This window comes from Sebastes umbrosus, chromosome 14 (assembly GCF_015220745.1).
Source record: "Sebastes umbrosus isolate fSebUmb1 chromosome 14, fSebUmb1.pri, whole genome shotgun sequence".
In the NCBI taxonomy this organism is placed as follows: Eukaryota; Metazoa; Chordata; class Actinopteri; order Perciformes; family Sebastidae; genus Sebastes; species Sebastes umbrosus.
In genome coordinates this window covers 2,075,693-2,089,957 of record NC_051282.1, presented here as the reverse complement: position 1 = coordinate 2,089,957, position 14,265 = coordinate 2,075,693, and the positions used below count along the sequence as shown (strand labels likewise).

General features: G+C 41.7%; 1 protein-coding gene across 1 annotated transcript; it reads right to left on the bottom strand.

The window, feature by feature from the left end:
* Window positions 1-826: 826 nt before the first annotated feature.
* nags (N-acetylglutamate synthase) lies at window positions 827-11,408 on the bottom strand. The gene is given in 11 exon segments (XM_037791240.1): window positions 827-1,288; window positions 3,197-3,379; window positions 5,136-5,267; window positions 5,540-5,579; window positions 6,621-6,732; window positions 6,734-6,772; window positions 6,774-6,806; window positions 7,336-7,386; window positions 7,388-7,550; window positions 9,847-10,127; window positions 10,930-11,408. Coding segments are annotated over 11 exon segments (1,569 nt in total). The 5' UTR covers window positions 11,305-11,408; the 3' UTR covers window positions 827-1,128.
* Between the last annotated feature and the right edge of the window lie 2,857 nt (window positions 11,409-14,265).

Below are 14,265 nucleotides of genomic sequence, written 5' to 3'. Positions count from 1 at the left end.
CAACACACTTGTAAAGGAAAGGTTGAGCGGAGGAGTATTCAGTTGTGAACAACAAATCTGTGTTGAAATCAGCAAAAGGAGAGCTAGTTAACGTTAGCTGTTAGAAGCCGGTGGGCAGTGGAGTTCGCACATGGGAGTAATTTGACTTCAGGACTCTCTGCCAGAACTGGTTTATTTGAACCCAAACCAGGATCTTTTCCTAAACCTCACCAAGTAGGTTTGTTTCCTTGTCCTGTCAGAAAGGGCTTTCTGACAGAAATCCCTGAAAGCAAACTTCTCCCATGTAAATAATGCACCTAACAGCAACGTTAACGAATGTTTCATTGGCTTACATTATGGTGCGTTCATTCTCTGCTCTGTAAAAATGAGCATTAGGTGAGGGTAAAATAAAATGCTATCATGATGTGTTCAAATGTCATCTTGTAAAATGTAGTTTTTAGAGAGAAACTTGAATAAATCCAGTCATTTGAAGGACATGTTTTCACAGCAATATAAAATAGATAGAGAGGGAATTATGACCTGTTTAACTTCCTAACACTAGCTTTAAGCAGCCGATAATAATGCATACTTACAACTACTAATGCAACGCTTCTGTAGAAAGCAATCAGAGTTGGTGATTGTTGAAACAGTGAAAGACTTGACCAAGACAGTTTTGATGAGTTTTATTTTGTTTCTGTCGAGTGTGTTTTACAATGATCAGCAAGGTAAAATGTCTGTTTCTGTCAATGGAGTCTGGTGGCTTTGAGGAGAGCATATGAACTGTATGTTTTGTACGTTAATAAATTATAATAATTGCTTAAATCCCTGTTGATTTTGTTGATTTTTCAATTTAAGTTTTGCTATCGGGCAAGTAAAACATCTCATCTACTTGCCCAAAGGTCAACTGGCTGAAAAAGCTTAATGTCGAGCCCTGCAACTACTGGAATGCTAACCCCGACTTTAAAAATAGAGAATGATTTATAGCTATTCAAAATACTGCAAGTATGAAATTCTCACTGTAGCTTTGGTTTTCAAGTTTCAAGGTAGGGGAAAAACTCAAGGAAAAAAGGTCCAGTCAGAGCAAAGATAAGAAAACAATCTTCATAGCAGAGTCAAGGAGCAACACAAGCAGCAGCTGAAGGAGGTGGTTCAGGATCCTGCAGAGGCGGTGAGAGAGGAGACGTGGAAAGAGTCTGGCAGGTTCTTGGTGTACTCCACCAGCTCATAGGAATCCCTGATGTCCGTCAGACCGAACCAGAACACGGTCCATGCCCCATTGACAAAGCTGCCATCACAATGTTTAAAGTACCTGAACAGAAAGAGAGAGAAATATCACATGTCAAATGACCAATGTTGTAACAAGAGTAAAGCCTCATCCACACCAGGAACGTCAGCAGTGCGTGGCGGCTGCGTTACCTGTTGTTTTTTATTTCGGCGTCCGTGTTAACAGGTTGCGTCTCACGCACGTCTCAGATGCGTCTCCTCTAGAGAATAGAAGTCTCGCCTATTTTTGGCGTGTGTGTTCACAGCAACAACAGACAGTGAAAGTGATCTATTGACTGTATGTTGACATCATACCAGCAACATCACTACAATTTCAATGTCTATCTGTAGAATATGTCATGGAGATGAAAAAAAGTAAAGACTTATTTTTAAATCAACACTTCCTGCTTTGATTTCAAAATAAAAGCCCTCAAGCATTTTTTTCCATGGACAGAATTCCTTCACTTGTTAACACAAGGCTTTTATTCTGAAATATGTGACGGACAGTGTTCTAGAACATGCAGTGACTTGGAGAGCTCCATGAATGAATATAGTACTGAGTTTTAATTGTGGATTATTACTATTATTTACAAATTACCACATGTTTCTTAACCTTTCTCTGTCTAAAATAAATATACCGTAATTTCCGGACTATATAGCGCACCTGATTATAAGCCTCACCCAGTACATTTTTAAAGGAAAAAAACATTTTGTACATACATAAGCCGCACCTGTCTATAAGCCGCAGGTGCCCACATTGTAACATGAGATATTTACAAAGAAAGACGGTACACAGAAAGAGTTTTCAAAGTTTTAATAACATACCTTAACTTTTCTTAAGGCACAGCAGCAGCAACACAGCAGCAACACGGCAGTAACACAGCACTAACAGGGCTGGTTAAAAAAACATAAAAGTCACTTATGACTTTTAGCCGTCTTCATCTTCCTCCTGTGCACTGAAACCATGGAAGTCTTCCTCCTCAGTGTCGGATTTGAATAGCCTCAGATATACTTCGCCACACACTTTCTCAGTCTCTCTTTCGTTGTCGCTTTCAGTGTCACTCTCATCCTGAGGCAAATTCACTCCTGAGCTTGTGCTGTCCTCTCCGTCACGCAGCAGACCGGCTTTTCGAAACCCGTTGGTGATGGTGGATTTTTTCACACTGCTCCACGCTGACAGGATCCACTGGCAGACTTGTGCAAAAGTTGCTCTTCGCATGCGGCCAGTTTTGGTAAACGATTTCTCGCCGCTGGTCATCCAAGCCTCCCATTCAACTCGGAGTGCCACTTTAAATGCACGATTCACACTAATGTCAAGTGGCTGCAAATACTTTGTTGTGCCCCCAGGAATCACAGCTGGAATGGAGTTTGTCCTCTTGATGGCTGCTTTCACAGAATCTGTAATATGGGCCCTCATGCTGTCCAAAACGAGTAATGCTTTTTTTCTATGAAAAAATCCTCCCGGTCGACACATATATTCCACCTGTCTCACTCTTACCTTTTCTGCTCGAGCGCCCCTGGCGGCCGTTAGAAAAATGTATAAATTGGCCGCATCATTGCATAAGCCGCAGGGTTGAAAGCGTGTGACAAAAGTCGCGGCTTATAGTCCGGAAATTACGGTAAATGTGTATAAATATAAGTGTGCTAGGCTTTGAAGGAAATTTTACATAGTAGCCAAACGGTGGTACCAAAGAACACATATCGCTAAGAAGTGAAAGTCAATTGTTCGTTTCCATTGCAACATCAGTGCCCAACGGCAGAGCTACGCTTCCGCCATTTTGGACTGAAAGGGACTACCGTTTGCATACTATTATGGATACACTCCCAAGTTTTTGATATCTACCTCTTGCTACTACATGGTTTGAAGTCGCTTTGGAGAAAAGTGTCTGCCAAATGAATGTAATGTAATAATAATGGAACTGCCAACATGAGTGTCTTAAAATGTGTGTCTTACCAGGGGTTGATCCTGTTGGTGGCTCTAGACCTCCAGAACAGTTTGCCCAGGTCCTGTCTGATACATTCCCACAGGATGTGGCTGGTGCCCTGACCCTGCTTACTGCTGCTCACCACAAACTTGTCGAGGTAGGGAGTGCCGCTGTTCACCGGCTCCATGGTGATGATGGCTGCCGCGCTGTAGCTGGAGTGACAGAGATACAAAATAATCAGGAGAAAGGTTCACTGGGTTTAGATTCACTAGTGCAGCGCCCATACAAAACATGCCCGTACCTAGGCCTGTGTATTGCTGCTTGCAGCCCTTCTCGAGAACTGCTCATACAAATCACACTCGATACGGTGCTTCCTTGGGTCCTGAGCAATACATCTGCCATGACATAGTTGTGCCACACACCCAAGTCGTGGTTACTCAGAAACACCGGTGAATTAAAGTCTGATTCACGGGTAAAAACAAACCCAAGTTCGGCTATTCGCAGTCAGAAACATTGCTGAAATACACTTAGCGGATGTATTCATTTTCAAATAGGCGTATTGGTCCCTTTTTTTTTTTTACATAACCGCAGTGGTTATAAATAGAGCATGGATTTAATTAGTGGAGGTATTTTGTTGGGGGTAACATCATAAGTTAGAGGGGCAAATATTTGCACAATTTGAGCTGCAATGGCAGAGTGACGCTGTTCCTGGAGGCTATCCACTCATGCTTGTTGACTCCAGGGGAAGTGGAGAAAAGTTCCGTATATCCAGCAGCATCCATGTAATTTTAGTATATCCAGCATCCAGCAGCAAAAGTGATGACAAATATTGTCCAGAAACCCTCACCGGTACTGCGTTTAGCATAAAAAACATGCTCAAATCATAACATGGTAAAGTCAAGCGTAACAGGCAACAACAGCTGTCAAGTGTGTCAGTGTGCTGATTTGACTATGACTTGCTCCAGCTGCATGTGATTATCATAAAGTGGGCACTGTCTGTAAAGGGGAGACTTGTAGGTATCCATCAAACCCATTTTCAGGTCAAGGACCCCTTTTGAATGGCCATGCCAGTTTTTCCTCGTCAAAATGTAGCTTGTTTGGAGCGTTATTTAACGTTAAATGTTGTCGTTAAATGTATTAGCGTTAATTTCGTTACCATCACGTGATGCTCAATAGCAGATCTATCTGTATGCAGAAGTGAATTACTTCGATCTTTAATGTTGGATGGCTGTGTCTCTGGCCTCTCTGGTCAAGCTTCGGCTGCAGGGCCGCAGGTTTCCACCCAGCGCCGCGCACACCGGCTGTGACCCCACCGTCCTCCACATGGCAATTTCCGTATTAACTTTATGGTTCTCCGGGTGTTTAAATCTGTATTGTCAAATATCTTGCCAAGTATAAATAAAAACATCCTGTGTGTGTGTGAAATCTGACTCCCTTGCTACTCGCAGCTGAGACTCCACTTTCAATTTCAGTTGTAGCGTCTGTCGTCAGACTACTATTGATAAACACGGTGCTGATTATGCGAGAATGAACTAAATGGGATTTTATTTCTATAAAAAGTAAAACAACGGTGGGGGCGGTGGGCAAGTAATGTAATCGGAGTATGCCCGAACACCACTTAATACCAGTAACACTGACTACCGCGGCAAGCCTAGTGTACGATATGCTCGGATCAACTGCAGAGCCCTGAAGCCCCGCCCCCACTGCTGCACAGAGCATGTTCACTCGTTTATTCAAAGTTTATTCATATTTGATGTGTCCAAACTGCACCACATTCAACGCTGCACGTCCTCTGGGATCCGCCAAGTGTGACATAGATCGGCTGAGCGGTTCTCGAGATGCGAAGGACACACGGACAGACAGACAGACAGACAGACAGAGTCCTTGCTTTATAGTCAGATATATTAGACATACTTGCGCCCACAAGCCTTGGTTTAGTAAGAAAGACAGGATGTATACATTACTCACGCTTCAGAGAGGTAGATGGAGTGCAGTCGTCCTTTCAGAGAGTCGATGTAGTCTCGCCTCAGAGTTTTATCAAATGACTTGTTGATGAGAGCCAGCAGACGCTCAACATCAATCCCATCCAGAGAGCTGTACCTGCACACACACACACACACACACGCATACACACACACACACACACACGCACACACACACACACACACACACACACGCACACACACACACACACACACACACACACACACACACAAGTTACTCTAAATGCAATAGAGGAGCCATATGCAGTGTGTGCTCTATTTGTGAAGGAGAAAGCAACTAAACTCTTTTAAGGAGGTAATTTTGGTTTATGACTTTAAGGAATTTAGGGTTACTTAAGGGTCAGATTACTCATGTTTGTCTGTACTTACCGATGTATGGGGTCTCCGTTTTTAAAGAGTGTTCCAGACCCTGAGCGAGAAACACAGACAGGAAGAACAAGCACTTATAGAAATAGCATTAACATATAAATTCATGTTACGGCTGGGAAACACAGGGAACGTCAGAAGCGTGGTGGCTGCTTGGCGTGGTGGCTGCGTGATTCATGCGTCGGGTGTTCACACCAGCTGCATTTCAGCTGCGTGTCTGCTGCGTGTCTGCTGCGTGTCTGCTGCTGCTGTCAGCCCTTTCTTTTTACATAGAGTTTGCCTTTTAATGGCCATTTCATTTCATTATAAATATAATTTATATTTATTTTAGACAGAGAAAGGTTAAGAAACGTGTGGTAATTTGTAAATAATAGTAATAATCCACAATTAAAACTCCGTACTATATTCATTCATGGAGCTCTCCAAGTCACTGCATGTTCGACATTACTGTCCGGCACATATTTCAGAATAAAAGCCTTGTGTTAACAAATGAAGGAATTCTGTCCACAGAAAAAACGCTTGAGGGCTTTCATTTTTAAATGAAAACAGGGAGTGTTGATTTAAACCCTATACTTTATCAATTCATTTTATTTAATTAAATTTTTTTTTAATCTCCGTAACATATTCTACAGATAGACATCGAAACTGTAGTAATCTTGCTGGTATGATGTTAATATACAGTCAATAGATCACCTTCACTGTCTGTTGTTGCTGTGAGACGTGCGCGGCACGCGTCAAAAATAGGCGAGACCTCTATTCTCTAGAAGAGACGCAGCTGAGACGCACGTCTCACACGGGCGGTGTGGCTGCTCTAACCCGGACGCCGTAACAAAAAATGACAGGTAACGCAGCCGCCACGCGCTCTTGACGTTCCTGGTGTGTCCCAGGCTTTAATCGTTGAGTTATCAGAACCCCCCCACACACACACACACACACGCACACACACACGTACACACACACACACACACACACACACACACATGGACCAGTGCCCACTTGGGTTACACCTCAAAATAGACCGCTCTCCATGTATGTGTGTGTCTGCATGTGGGAGAATGGTAGGAGGGTCGGTCTGTAGTCTCGCCTCTGTGGCTGAACAGCTCGGTCAGCAGCGTGTCCGCGGACGTGATCACCGCAGACGACTCAGTCAGCAGCTGGTTGAGCAGTCTGGCTATGGCCGTCACTCTGCGGCGCTTTGGCAGCGCTCAGCCACGCCGCCGTGGACAAACCGGGCAGCGTCGCTAGGCACCGACACTATGTTTTCCAGCACCTGTAACACCCACACACAAAGTGTTCAGGAGAAGTTGGTACAAGACCTTTCTATATTGCAGAAGGGTTCTATGGGGGAAAAAATAGATTCACCTATGTATCACAATGTTTTTTTTTTTACTATTTTGAAATAGATTTTTTTTAATGCCAGAATCGATGTACAGTATTTGCTTCATTTGAGTCTATGTAGAGGTAGAAGGAAGTTATCACTTTTATTGTGTAGTCAGAGTAATATGACGTCATATCCGTTCCGTATCGTCAACCAAACAACCGCGAATGTGAAACCGCAAACATTTTGATTGTATTAATTTAGATATTTTCCAAAGTAAAAGTCCCCAGAAGTGTATGATTCAACTTTTCCCCATGGTCTAGTGTTAAAAAAGTTCACAAAACTCCCAATCAATCGTAATATCGACTGCAATACTTAAAAATCGTAATACATATCGATCGATAACCTGAGAATTGATACACAAGCTATTTATCTACTATGTCTACGGTAACACAATCAGAGCCGGAGCCAACCGTCGTGCCTTGTTTTCTCGGCTGCGGAGACCTCCCGAGTTGTTCAGGAACATGACTTTTGTGGGGTTGCAGAGCTCTGGAAATAGCTGCCGTCACCTCCGTCGGGTCCAACATTACCGAGCAGCCCCGCCCGTCCCTCCCCACCGGACAAACCAACGGGATCGTCCCGCAGTTCAGACTCCACTGGAGAAGGCTGGTGTCCACGGCGACGGAGGGTGGAGCACTGGGTGATGAAGACAGGGTCAGAAGGATGTTAGAGGAGAGGAAGGAAGGTTGGGATGAAGAGAAAGCATGAAAGGATGGAAGAAAAGCAGTGAAGGAAAACACGTGTCATGTTAGGGGGGAAAATAGATGTGTCTGTTAAAGCAGCACTGCCTTTAGTAGACATTTTATGTTTTCCAATAAATTCATAATATCAGTAATAACAAAATACTAATGTGTTTTTAACAGTGTTAATATTGTTTAGGCATATACACCACAATACAAATTAGATTTAGGCTGGTGCTGACTGATAAATCGTATTTTCATTGTCATCGCGATATGAACATGTTCAATAAACACATCGCAACAGACTGCCTGAAACGCAATGAATAAGAAAAATCATTATATTTAGGGATGGTTACTGAAACCCGGTATTAAATGGGCACCGAGGCTCAACAAGCATAAACATGATGCAACTGTTGAACATGTAGAAAAGTGATATTTCCATCTGCTCTGTCCGCAGTCTCTCATCCACCGCCGCAATGTTTACACGAGCACAGCGCGCTAGCTCGGCGGCTAATACCAGATTGTTACAAACAAGTGTTTTTGTTGAGTTGCCTCTTAGTGAAGGCTCTGAATGACTTTAATTCCCTCTAGTATTTTATTGTGAAGGGTGGAACGGAGGGAGTGAAGCGGTGATGCGCTGTTGCTGACACGGTTGGAGTAATGAAGTTGTTGCCGTCCTGGTGCAGACTACGGAGCCTCCGTGTTGTTATTCATTTATTTCCTTCATAAAGTACAGGAGCAGCGTAACCCTCGGCTACACAAGCTAACACAAAAGCTGTCTGTTTGTAGTCGAATTGTTTAGCTTAGTTTGCCACGTCTCTTAAAATGATTCATCTCCATGACAACTGAGCAATCTTCACTGCTGATGAGGACCATGTGATAGGGTTCAAAGCTTTGTAAAGGCTAGTAAGTGGACCTTGAGTTGAGATTGTATTGTCGTGTATGTGCATTCTATGTTTTGCCTACTGTACCTGCTAGAAAAGTTGACCTTTGGGGAGAATGAAGTTCTAGTTGAGGTACATCAGGTTACGGATTGGTCAACACATACTGGTCAACGTAATGGTGAAGAACATGAATGGCAACAAAAAGGAACTTTTAGCTCTGATAATACTGCTGGATTCTACAGGCAACTCTACAATGTTTGCGTCACTATTTTTGTATCTATTACTGTTACTTGCAATAATGAACGTATTATCAGCTCCATGCTAAAAAAACAATCATCACTGAAATACAATTAAAAACAAATACACTTACAGGCACACAACACAGTATGGCTGTGCTTTTATGGAGGACAGAACCTGCCAAAATCAAAATAAATAAATTAATAAATAAATGACTATGAGCCGTAGCTAGCATATAGGCATGCACCGTGACCCCATGACATACATTGAGTGACAGCCCCCTCATTTGCATAATTAGGCATTTATAAAGAAAAGAGTAAAGAAATAAATACGTTTAGGGGAATAAATAAGGGGTGAAATGCAAGGGGAAAATCGTACAGAAATAAATAAATAAATGCATAAATACATACGAGGCTGCACGGCTTGCTGTGAGGCCTTGTGTTAGAGGGTTTTCTCCGGGTTCTCAGGTTTCCTCCACAGTCCAAGGGCATGCATGGTTCATTGTTGACTCAAAATTGCCCGTTGGTGTGAAGGTAAGTGTGAATGGTTGTGTTTCTCTATGTGTCAGCCCTGTGATAGTTTGGCGACTTGACCAGGGTGTACCCCGCCTTTACCCAATGACAGCTGGGATCGGCTCCAGCCCCCCCGAAACCCTGAATACTATAAGCAGTTATAGATAACGGATGGATGGATGGATGGTTGGATAAATACATAATAATGAATTAAAAAATAATTAAAAAATAAATGCAAAAATAAATTAATTAATGCAAAAATAAATGTACAAAAATAAATGCAAAAATAAATAAACAAATTTAAAATTAATAAAATACATGAATAAATAAAAGGGGAAAATTAAACAGAAAAGTAAATAAAAAAGGAAATTAATACAAAGATACATAAATAAATAAGCAAATTAAAACAGAAATATCAGTTTATGTCACATTTTATCAATTAATTAATGGCTACATTTATTTTTAATATCATTTTTGCTAAATTTAATGACAGTTATTTATTTATCGAGTCATTTATTTAATTATTTTTGGGGATTTTGGAAGGTTCAGTCCTCCATACACATCTACAGCATCTTCTTCCCTGTGTAATATTAAGAGAATTGTATGTCTCAAACCTCACCTGCTCCCTCGTGGGGCTTCATGTAGTAGGAGGAAGGACTCAGCGGAGAAGAGTGGCAGGACGGTGGCCGAGTGCTGCTGCAAAGCCTCGGTCAGCTGCTGGCTCCGCTCCACCAGACCTCGGGTGCAGTGGGACCCGGCCACCGGTTCGGTGGGCCCCGTCTCTTCGTACTCAGACTGGCCCATCACCACCACGGGCTTCATATCCATCCGCTGCAGGAAGGAGAGCCCGAAGGCCAGGCTCTGAACCATTTCCCTGCTGGCAAAAACTGAGCCGTCCACCTGGAGAGACAGAGATGGACAGACAAAGATGGGAAGTGTTAGTTAGCACTGTCTCAAACTAAGTATCTCTCTTTTTAGTGTTTGAAGGCAAGCACATCAGTCCTTTCTCCTAACCCGCCTTGTATCACAGCAGCAGGTTATTGTTAGGTTGATATCTGCATTTCATGTCTATTGTTTTGTCTTTTACTTGCTATTTTTTCTTTTGTTGTGAAGTACTTTATGCTCTTGAAAGGTGCTATATAAATAAACATATTATTAGTATTATTATTTTGTGTTTAATAAAGGTACAGTTTGGTCCAATGTAGCTTCATTTTCTTTTCACTGTTTTCAAAAGATAGGTCTCTAGTCATGTTTGTGTGGCTTTTTTTCTGTTAAGTTTCTTATTTTGTGGTAGTTAAGGGCCCCTCAGGTCCGACAGATTTAGAAACAAATAAAGAGTTATGCTATTTTTTCATGTAGGGTATTCATTTATGAAATATAATATTGTACCTCTGGTACCTGCCAGCTTTCATATAGCCTACTATCTTGGACTTTATTTTTTTTATTGGGGAAAAAGTCAATTTTTACCACTTGTTAAAAAAAAACATTGAAACAGTAGCACATAATTTATTTTCATTTATGATTTTTCCTCAAATTAACATAATAACTAATTAAGAAGCGCTTACTATCTCGTGACTTTGAAGTGGTGGAAATGGGCCTCCATACAGCCTATCCCCACACGTCAAATAGGCAGCATGTTCATATTCATCACAATAAATAGTTACTATGACTTAATAACATATTTTTAATTGAATAAAAGTACCTCCAGTACGGCAAAGGCAGTAGACTGAGCCGAAGTGGCTCTTTGGAACTGGGTCAGCCAGTACCGAGCCTCCCGAGGGTTTCCCCCAACTTCATTGAGGAAAGCCTTGACGTCCCGGTAGATCAGGGTGGGGTTGGCCAGCACATGTCTGTCCGCGGCGGAGAAATACCCCAGCTGCTCCTGCTGGGCCAAAGCTGCGGGTTTTCCTCTCGTGCCGGCCGCGTCGGCGCTCATCATTCGCCGCTGTTGACAGAACATCTTCCGCTGACCGTGGCCGGAGCTCCGGGTCAGCGCCGGGGGACACGGAGCCGACAGGTACTTTCCTGCCTTCACCATAGCCCGACAACCGGAGGCACCGCTGTTCACTTTGGCCATGTTACTGCCTGACAGAGCTCCGTCCGCGGGCTGACAGCCGGAATGTTGCTGCGTCGGCGATTCTCACATTTCATTAGACTGGGACATGCTGGGTGGGGGACATGGTGGGGGGGGGGACACCATGGGGGCCACTTGTACCCGCTATGGGGATATATACCTCATCCATTCATTCATTCATTCATTCATTCATTCAAAAACCAACAAAAGTCAGTGTATCTTTTGGTCATTTGATTTTTTTCTTTCACAAACGGATATTAAAAAACAAAAAAATTAGTGGTTATTTGATTTTCGTTTTAAAAAACAAAAAATAAAATTGAAATACAAGACGTTTTTCTTTCTCAGGGTCAAAAAGGGATGAACTAAACTTAAAAAAAACGGGTTGATTTTCATTTTCTATTTATAAAAACAAAAAATAAAATCACTAGAAGACAGAATATGAAAAAAACACCCGCTTTTTTCATATTCTGCGACAGGAAGTTGCCATTTACAAAGTAAGAGCGCTTATGAGGACGGTGCTGTGTATGAGAGGGGAAAAGACATGACCCTGAGACAAACTCTTTTATTGTTTCAAAAAACTATGTACTGATCCATGTCCATCACCTCCAGTTACACAGCAGCACCGTGCTTTTTTCTCTCATACACAGCACCGTTTTTTCGTTTCTGTCTTCTAGTGATTTTAATTTTTGTTTTTTAGAAATAGAAAATGAAAATCAACCCGTTTTTTAAGTTTAGTTCATCCTTTTTTGACCTTGATAAAGACGCCTTGTATTTCAATTACATTTTTTGTATTTGTGTTTTAAAGGGAATGTTTGTAAGATTCAGAATGTCTTGTGAACAGCGACACCTGTGGCCGTTAAGTCAACGACAGTCAGCGTCCTGTTGCTCGCGCTTGTGCTCGCTCTACATAGACATGAACGAGCATCGCTCAAAACAGTGAGGAGACACACGTCAGCTAAAAGCACAATATCACTCTATATTTCAGCTGCTTGGCAGTAATGTTAGCTGACCAGACGAAGGTCTCTCCATGAATCAATGCTGATCCGAGTGTTGGCTTTTCCTGCTTCAGCCTCCCGACCGCGGCCGGAGGGAACAGGGGAGACACCGGAGTTTTGGTCGGAGACGATAATGTTTCTCTCTGCGGAGCCCCGTCACTTCACAAGACACGGGAAACCTCTGTTGGTCTGGAGGAGCTGCAGCATTTGTTTCTGCACAAATGTCCACTGTACATTCACTAGATATTGTCAGAGCTAAACTAACTCTTCTGCAGTGTGTAGTGCGCGTGCATGCACGTGAGGTGGAGCGAGACGGCGCGCGGTGTGTGAGTGAAGGCAAGCAGAGGAGCAGAGGAGCAGAGTACAGCAGAGACTCCAGTCCTGGAGACCAAAGCTACGGTCTCCCCCGCATCCTCCAACCGCGGCCAACACTGTTTAACAGACGGGCTTCACCAGATACAACTTTGAGGTTTTGGCGCTTCCGTGTAGTTAGTTTGTCTGAACAGCGTAGCCACATGCGAGCGCGCATATGCGAGCGCGCATGGGACACCGACCCGGGTGATTTATACGTGTAAGAAGTTACAAACAGTCCCTTTTAAACGAAAATCAAATAACGTCTAATTTTTTGTTTTTTAATATCCGTTTGTAAAAGGAAAATCTAACGACCAAAAGATACACTGACCCAAAATGCTAACACGTAATATCTTTAAAAGAGTTTTATTTTGTTTACAAATCTCACATAGTCTATAATTCAATGATAGGCTACTTCCTCAACAATTATGAAGGTAGGTTAACGAAAACTGGGCAACTGACAGCTCCTTCATTAGTGGTTGTAGGCCGTTTTTTTTTTCTATGCCAATTTCATTTACTGTACATTTACTTCTGACAAATAAAGGAATTTTATAGTAAAAAAAAAAAAGCTTATCTCTCCCGCAGTTTACATGGACTGTCATGTTATTTGAATGATATGGACTCCCGTATAGCACATCACATTAGTAGGCTATGATGTTGATGATGCCCATGTGTATGGAGGACAAAACCTGCAAAAATCAAAAATAAGTAAATGACTAGCTAGCTCATAGTCAGGCACCCTGATCCCCTGACACAAGTTGAGTGACAGCCCCCTCATTTGCATAATGAGGCAGAAATGCATAAAGAAATGTATTAGGAAAAGAATATAGCAATAAATAAGTTTTGGGAGATAAATAAGGGGTGAAATGCAATGGGAAAATCGTGCAGAAATAAATACATAAATATATATATACATTTTAAAATAAATATAAAGTAAATAAAAAATTATATTAAAAAAATTATAAAAAAATAAATACATGAATAAATAAGATTATTTCACATTTTATCAATTAACTTATGGCTACATTTATATTTCAGTTTAATTTTTGCTACATTTAATGACTATTTATTTATTTATTTATCAAGTCATTTATTTTTTATTTTTTTTATTTTTTATTTTGGCAGGTTCCGGACTCCATACTTGTGAAGGCTGCTTCTGCTTCTTCTATAGCCAAACTCTCAATACATAGCCTAATAAATAGGGCTATATTACAGAATTAATGTACTAGCTTATTAATATGTTGCAACAGGTGTTCAGCCTTTGCCAAACACAGGATAGGATTGTTTTACTTTTAAATTAACAGAAACACAGTAATATAATACAGTAGTATGGTATTATAGCCTATTGGGTAAAATGCTGTATGTCGTGATGTTAAAGTCTTTTGTTGGATAATGCAAGCGAACTCTGATGTGTTAACAGCTCCACTGTTAGAGCCGTGTGGTCTCTGTCTACCCCTGAAGGAGAATCAGGGGTAATACTGTGATCAGAAGTTTACCATTCTGTAAAAATTTCAAAGTGGTTTTGTACAATTGAATATGTTTTATTTGTTTAATTTATGATAGGAAGTTTTTTTGTGCTCTGAAATATCAGTGTGTAAATTTTATTTGAATGAACTGT